At 35.9% G+C, this 7,841-nt stretch overlaps 1 protein-coding gene across 1 annotated transcript in view; it reads left to right on the forward strand.

The window, feature by feature from the left end:
* SGMS2 (sphingomyelin synthase 2) overlaps positions 1-7,470 on the forward strand; it is an 84,969-nt gene extending 77,499 nt beyond the window's left edge. The window contains exons 6-7 of the mRNA XM_081054510.1: positions 829-995; positions 2,604-7,470. Of these exons, the coding sequence (XP_080910636.1) occupies positions 829-995; positions 2,604-2,807 (371 nt within the window). The 3' untranslated portion in view covers positions 2,808-7,470. The remainder of the gene's footprint in view (positions 1-828; positions 996-2,603) is intronic.
* The last annotated feature ends 371 nt before the right edge of the window (positions 7,471-7,841 follow it).

The raw sequence follows: 7,841 nt of genomic DNA on the forward strand, positions 1-7,841 counted from the left end.
ATTGTTAACTTTGTGAGCTAATAAAGCCTTAAAATAGAAAAAAAAATAGAGTTATTAAAGAAAACAAAGAGAAGTTAGTAGAAATGAAGTCTGGTTCCATTTATAGCTGACCTGTGTTGTTAACACGGGTGTGGGGAGGCTGTGGGGCATATGATGATGTGTAATCCGAGGCGTGGAGTGCTCCAGTTCTGTCCTACAGCTGACCAAGGCCATGAACTTGGCCTCACGAGGAAGGCTAGATTCCTTAAGTGAATGGGCCAGAATCCTTTACATAGGGAGTGTTTTATGGATGCTATTGGCAGTAGCAGTATAAAATTGCTGAGAATCAAAATATTGCTAGCCATTGTGCCATGTTTCTCCCTTTGGAGAAATCGAAGTAAGTTTCTACAAGACCTGACATGACTCCTGCTCTCTAATTCCACCCCACCCCACCCACCCCTCATTTTCATTGACAACTACCTTTTCATTTGACCTCTACTGTTTTTCTTTCTAGTGGGGTCCATTGTATAAGCCAGTACGAGCCACGTCCAATCAACCTAATAAGAAATAATTCTGTTCTCTTCCTTATTAAACAGCTTAGCAGTGGGCAAGGCCTTGAGTCTCCTCTCCGGTGTCACCAGCCTCCCCAACGAGTGACTGTCAGATTTGCTATCAGTGGTCCCCCCTTTTCCTTTCCTAACCCGGCACATCATGGACTGCTCCCAGGGACTCGTTTTGGGTTATTTTCTCCTTCTGATGACTTCCTGGTCTTATTCTACCAGGAAAGACTATAATCATTAAGTTCATCTCTGGGAATCTTATTAATGCGATGGTTTTTCTGCTGTCCAGATTCGCCCCGTCACTTCTGGTGGTATCACTTAATCTGCTGGCTGCTGAGTGCTGCGGGGATTATCTGCATTCTTGTAGCACACGAACACTATACCGTTGATGTGATCGTCGCTTATTATATCACGACACGGCTCTTTTGGTGGTACCACTCCATGGCCAATGAAAAGGTGAGAGCCGGCAAATTGCCCTTGGCTAATTGCTTTTCTTTTTTTTTTTTTTTCAATTTATTGGGATGACATAATTGGTTTTCTTTAAATGCAGTGGACCCCTTTTCATACAGTAGGGTTTGGGGTAGCTTAACGTGAATAACCACTATCTCCACCCACATGTTCGCTTAAGCTTATAGCCATTACTGCATCTTCAAGAACGTCGCAAATATACATGCCATTTAAGGTTTAAAATGCTGTCTGATTATAGAGCACAATGTTTTACTAATTTAACTAATTTACATGAGAGTTAAAGAAGCATATATGCTAAATTAAAATGTAGGAACTTTCTCTGTAGAAGCTTTGAGGTGCAGCTAGGTAAGACACTCCCTGCCTTCAAAGAACTTAATTTTGAGGACAAAATGGTAACTATTTTTGAAAGTCCAGCAAAATAAGAAACTTATAATAAGTGGATTTAGTACATCTGCTGGACTCTCTGGCTTCCCTTCTTATTCTTCCTTATTTCTGCTGCCTCCTGTTTCCAGATGAACTTTTTTCTTCTCCCGTTCATTCTGAAAGAGCTAGCACAAATGCTACCTCTTCTGGGAAGCCTTCCCAAACTCTTGCACTCTGCCACTGATCCCAAGATAGAATTATTCCTCCCCTTGTCTGTGCTTTCCTGATCTTGGTGTGTGTCCTTGGCTTAATAGAATTTGTGTGGCATGACTTACTTATGTTGGGATAGTCTTGCCATATTGTCTGATACATAACAATGTTTGAAGAATTTGTGAGAGATTAAAATGCATCCTTCCCAAAGGATCTCAATGCAATTCTCATTTAGTGGTGTCCACTAATACATACTCTTTCCATGGATTTGTCTATCTTTTAGCTCTGTATCCTGCTTTGTAGTCTCATGTTGCCATCTCTTTGTTCACTTTAGTCTAGATACCCTGGTTCCCCGAAAATAAGACCTAGCCGGACAATCAGCTCTAATGCATCTTTTGGAGCAAAAATTAATATAAGACCTGGTATATTATATTTATTACCTTACATTACATACTTATGTTATGTTATGTTATATCGTATCATATCATATCATATCACCCGGTCATATATTATAGTAAAATAAGATCAGGTCTTATATTAATTTTTGCTCCAAAAGACTCATTAGAGCTGATTGTCCAGCTAGGTCTTATTTTCGGGGAAACATGGTATCTGCTGATGCCCCTGAACCAAAATTTTCATATTTCCTCTTAAATATGTGCAACCTTCTGAGCTCTCCTTTCACTCTTCCATCTTCCCTGACCCATAGACCTGACCACTCACACATCCGGAAAATTGTTCCTCCTGGATAACTCTCACATCCATTCATTCCTGAATTCCCATTCTCACCGGAATTGCAGGCAAAAGATTTGCATGAGCCACAAAGAAGGAAAAAAGAGTGGAATGAGGAGGGGCTGAGAGTCACGTCAGAGTTAGGGAAAAAAAGGCGTAAAGACAACTACTGTTGTAATTCTTAAATTATTACTTTCCCTGTTAAATTACAGCGAATGACAGTTTAATTAAGAAAAAAATAGGATGCAAATCATGAAAAAATGTCTCATTTTACTTTTTCCCTGCCTTTTACAGAACTTGAAGGTCTCTTCACAGACTAATTTCTTGTCTCGAGCATGGTGGTTCCCCATCTTTTATTTTTTTGAGAAAAACGTACAAGGCTCAATTCCTTGCTGCTTCTCCTGGCCGCTCTCCTGGCCACCTGGCTGCTTTAAATCATCATGTAAAAAGTATTCTCGGGTTCAGAAGATAGGTGAAGATAATGAGAAATCGACCTGAGGAGCAAAAGAGAGGCATCAGCTCTTATACCAAAAGAGGTATCACTGTAACCAAAGGTATAGTTTTTTTTTAATTTTTATTTTAGGGGAACAGACTGGTAAATGAAGAAATGGACCAAATTTTGTGTAAATGATTAGAAAGATGAACAAAGTATTACCCTTTGACTGGTTTTTATTCATCCTAAGAAAGTTGTATTCTCCTGTGGCTCTTCATTCGTTGGTGACAAGCCCTCAACCCGGGATTCTACTAATGAGCTTGGTAAAGAGGTGCCAAAGAACATACTACTCCTTTCCTTAGTTTGGTTTTTTTTTTTTTTTTTTTTTTTTTTTTTCCCCACTAAAGCTCCCTACTTAAGAATTTTTTCAGGATTTCTTTTTGTGTTGTTGTTTTTTTCCAAGGTCAGAAGAATTTGTTAATGTTTTAAATAAACTATCTGACAGATACTGGTACTGTGTAAATAGAATAACCTAATGTTGAGAGTGGATCTTAGCATTAGGCTTCTTCATGATGGGGAGATCCAGGGGTTGTGAATAAACTTTGGGTGGACTTTGTTTCTACCCTCTCACGGGGAAGGTCAGGGTCAGGTCTGGGAATGTGCGCTGCTGCTACCATCCAATGTTCTATGTATCACTTTTTATATTTTTTAATTGATTATTGAAAAAAATGAAAGGGATATGATCTAAGTAAATATGGAAGTGTTTGACACATCCCACAAATTTACACATGTGTGTAATTATTTCATTTTAAGATCTCTGTGATAGGTACACATGGGGGTTTGTTTCTGCTAATGAGTGGTCCCTGTGTGCACACTTACCTGCTGTCTGCCTGGTAAATTTGCACCTGGTACCCCCAGGGCAGTCCAATGCATGAGAGCACCGGCTGAAAACACGTGTGTAAACTGATGCTCATGCCACGTGGGGAACAAATCTGCATCCTCTCCCAGGTCTCGCCTTGTGTGAGATCTGTTTTAGAGCTGCTAGTTGGAACTCAAAAATATAATTGGTCACATTTCACTGAAAACCATTTTTTTCTAGTTACATTGTGCTTTATGGGGAAAACCAAGATGGAGTCCAAAAATTTAGTGTGTCCTTGCCTTTCAGCAAGAGACCCGCTTCTTAAAAATGCAGTGTTTATAAGAAGGACTAAGGATACATACCACAATTGAGTCCTTTTACTTTGATCCTGAAATTATACCGTGGCGCTGCACTGTAATTTACCATTGGAATCGGTGGTGTTAGTTATAGCTACACAACAAAAGGGGCAGCATGTCTAAAGTTCTTTCAGGTGATGCAAAAAAAAAGATGGACTTTAAAAAATCTGGTCAGATTTAATGCTACCAGATTTTGTGCATTGTTTAATGCAGTTGAATCTCTTAGATAATTCTTGGCTTAATTTCTTAAGGCTTCTACCATGTTTCCCCGAAAATAAGACTGGGTCTTATATTAAGGTTTGCTCCAAAAGATGCATTAGAGCTTATGTTCAGGGGATGTCATCCTGAAAAATCATGCTAGGGCTTATTTTCCAGGTAGATCTTATTTTCACAGAAACACGGTAGTAACTTGAGAAAAAGATTTAAGGTTACAAAAGCATCAACACTAGGCCAGAGGGCAGAGAGGCCAGTTGGGATGGAAAGAGGTAGTTACACTTATGTAAAAATTTCCCTCCACTTAGAATGAAAAACAAATCCCTAAATTCACCATTATAAAGTAGTTATCCTTGATTTGATACACAGAATTGACCTTCAAATTGCTTGAGAGAAGCACAATACAAATTTAAATCTGTTCAGAAGGGTCATCATCCTTTGGTGCTAAAATTCTGTATGTGTTTTCAGTATGGCTCTTTCTCTGTGTCATAGAAGAATCATTAAAGGAAAGGTAGTTGAATTCAAAGCCAGGAAGAAAGATTATCTAATCTGGGTATTTGAAACAAGACATGAAACCTTAAACCTCCTTGCAAGAAGTTTCTCTGATATTTATTATTAAACCAATAAGAAACATATCTATAGCTTACGTAATGTGTTTAGCCATAATTCTACATAAGTTTCACTGGTTTTAATTTATTAAATATTGACACTTGTGATAGAACAAGGTGTTCTGGTTGAAAACATGATTTTAAATGCCTGCTGTCTGACTGTGAGGAAAAGCACCTGACCCTGAAAATCTGGGTTTTGCTCTCCTTCTCCTTGAGTCTCTAATTTAAATGAAACAACCTGATATACCTTAGAACCTTATTCAACTGCATCTTAGATAACCCACTTTTCTTCTAATTAAATAAAGAAACATTTAAGATTTTAAAAATCATGGTGTATTGATTGTAGGGAGACCCTTGAAACAGTGAAGCTCGCATTTTAGTCAGGTAATCCAGTTTTTTAAAACAAAACAAAACAAAAAACATCACCTTTTGAAGAACTTTAAAAACATCTGTGATCCCACATGTGAACACTGCTGTGCCCATGTTCTTTACAGCGTGTCATAGCTCTGTAATAAACACTGTGGGAGCATATGATGTCAAAATAAGGGTGAAGGAGGGGATATCCGAGTTTTAGGTGGGAAAATGAGAGAAATAATGAATCTCATTTACACTTAGGAAAGCAAACTTGAGGTTTAACCCAATATGCTACTCTGGAATATAAAACAGAAACAATGACTAGACTTATTGTGGTCATTATTTTGCAGTATATAGAAACAGCAAAACATTATGTTGTACTTCCAAAACTAATATAATGCTATATATGTCAGTTATATCTCAATTAAAAATATTATGATCTTGCCCTTGAAACAAATTTTTGGAGCTTGTTTTCCTTGCTAATCAAGATATACTATCTTATCGATTATCGTTGTTTTTGTAGTTTCTCCTGTAATTTAGTCCTTCTGTGCAATATCTATAACATAATTCCTATAAATTATGCCACTTTTTTCTAAATTCTTTGAAATAGAAATGAATTCCTCTTAGATTCTATTTTGTGAGATTCTCCACTAGCTCTGAAAAATAAAGCATTCTTCCCCAATTCCACCGGTAATTTTGAAATATTAAATTTACCGGCATCGTGGAAAACAAGTTTTGCGGTGGAAGGAAGGTTGTTTTGAGCGAGAGTGAGTCTAGTCTGGTTCATGGATGACGCTGCATCAGGCTGATTGCTGTGTGCCAGCGCCCCCTGGTGGAAATATATGGCTTGGAACACAAACGCCACTTTTTCAAGTATATTTTCGTGTTTTTAAAAGACATGTTTTTTATTATTTTTGCCAATAATCTGATGAAAGCATAATGCAAAAGGAATTACTTTAAAGGCACTTTAAACATTTCCCAAAGGGAAAATGTACTTAGGTTACAGGGAGTTGCAATTCTAATCTTTTATCCATTTGATCAAAGAAAATTTGCAGACCATTTTTACCTCTCACCATCACAATCATTAATGTCTCCCTTTATATCTACCGATACTTTGTTTACTTTGAAACACCAGTTTGGCTGCCGTTTTAATTTTTGTTTTTACATGTTAGAACTCATGCAGGTTTTTTTTCAATTGAAAGTTCACATCTTGTTTCCTTGAAGATTCTGAACTTTTTTAAATTATTTTTTTATTGTTATTTTTGTTTAGCACTGTAAAACTGATTGAAAATTTAAGCTGGTTTTAACACACTTCTGTAGTGTAAGGAAGTATAAGAAGGAATTTCTTAATAAATGAGTTTACATGTTTAAATCAAGCATATTATAAGTCATATGCCATGTGTTGAAGGCCTTTCTGTTTTATGTATAAAGATTCCTGGTATTTTTTTAAAATGTCATTGTGTTGCAATAATTTAACTCTTTTGACTTACTTGCTAAAAATATATCATCTATTAAGAAGTGCTCTTGACTTCAGTACCTAAACACTGAAAATCACGTCAAAGGTAGCCAAAGTTAAGTATTTATATAGATACATACCTTAAGTTGTGTTTTATTTTATTATCCATTAATCTAACTATGCTGTGTTCTAAATGAATCATGAATGAGAATTGTTCTTTATTGTGGAATTATTTAAAACTGTCCTTTAAAAGAAAAAACTATACACATAAGCTAATCTAGTTGTCAAATTGGGATTCATTGTTTAATTTACCTCCTATGCAATGATTAATGCTGCATAATGTATGGTTATGTTACAGTATATTCACAAAAGAAATAATATTATGGAGGTTTGAGAGGTAGCTAATTGCATTCTTTCGGAAATTTACTGTACTGTTTCAGTGTTAAGTGCCTTGTTGTAAAGTAAAATTTTAAGCCTAGAATTCATTATTTTCCTGACATAATATTTTTCATTATGAAATTACTGTATGTTATTGTAACAGTTTTATTAAATGCTTATGTTTTAATCAAATATGTAAATTTCAGAAGCTCTTCTCTTCTACCCACCAGTACCTTAATCATTGGTCTATCATATGGGATTTCAATAATTCAGGTTCTTTTTTTGAAAAGAAGATTTTATCTTTGTTTAAAAATGTTTTACTTGCTTGTGCTCTTGTGTTTGTAAAAACATTTCAGGAGGAATTTAGGAGTGTAATGAGAGTTTGTACTTCAAAATGCTGTTTTACATTTACATTTTAAGTGCCTAATTGTTAGTTAAAACTAATTTATGTTTCTATTCTAAAGGGAATGTGTGTACTTGGTTTCTAATCTCTTTGGCTTTACTTAAAAAAAAAGAAAAGAAAAGAAAAAGCAAGAGCCTATTCTTTGTATTTACCCAATAAACCACCGTGACATAAACAGTCTTTTCATAAAAGTACTACTGTTTCTTTCAATTTAAAAACGTTGTTTTCTTTAGTGATTTTTAAAAATTTATTTAGTTTTAAGTATGTATTAAAACCACAAGAGGGCTATTTTCTTCAAGCACTATTTTTAAAATAAGCTGATAACCTTCACTTAATGGAACTGTGAATAAACTGGAATGTTATTTTTCCTGCCCTTGGATTTAAGGTGAAAATACCATTTGCAACAGTATGAGGTCATTCACTGAGAAGGAAAAAAACAGTTACACGCTCCATGATTCTGATTCTCCCCCTC

Source organism: Rhinolophus hipposideros (assembly GCF_964194185.1).
Source record: "Rhinolophus hipposideros genome assembly, chromosome: 1".
Classification (NCBI taxonomy): domain Eukaryota; kingdom Metazoa; phylum Chordata; class Mammalia; order Chiroptera; family Rhinolophidae; genus Rhinolophus; species Rhinolophus hipposideros.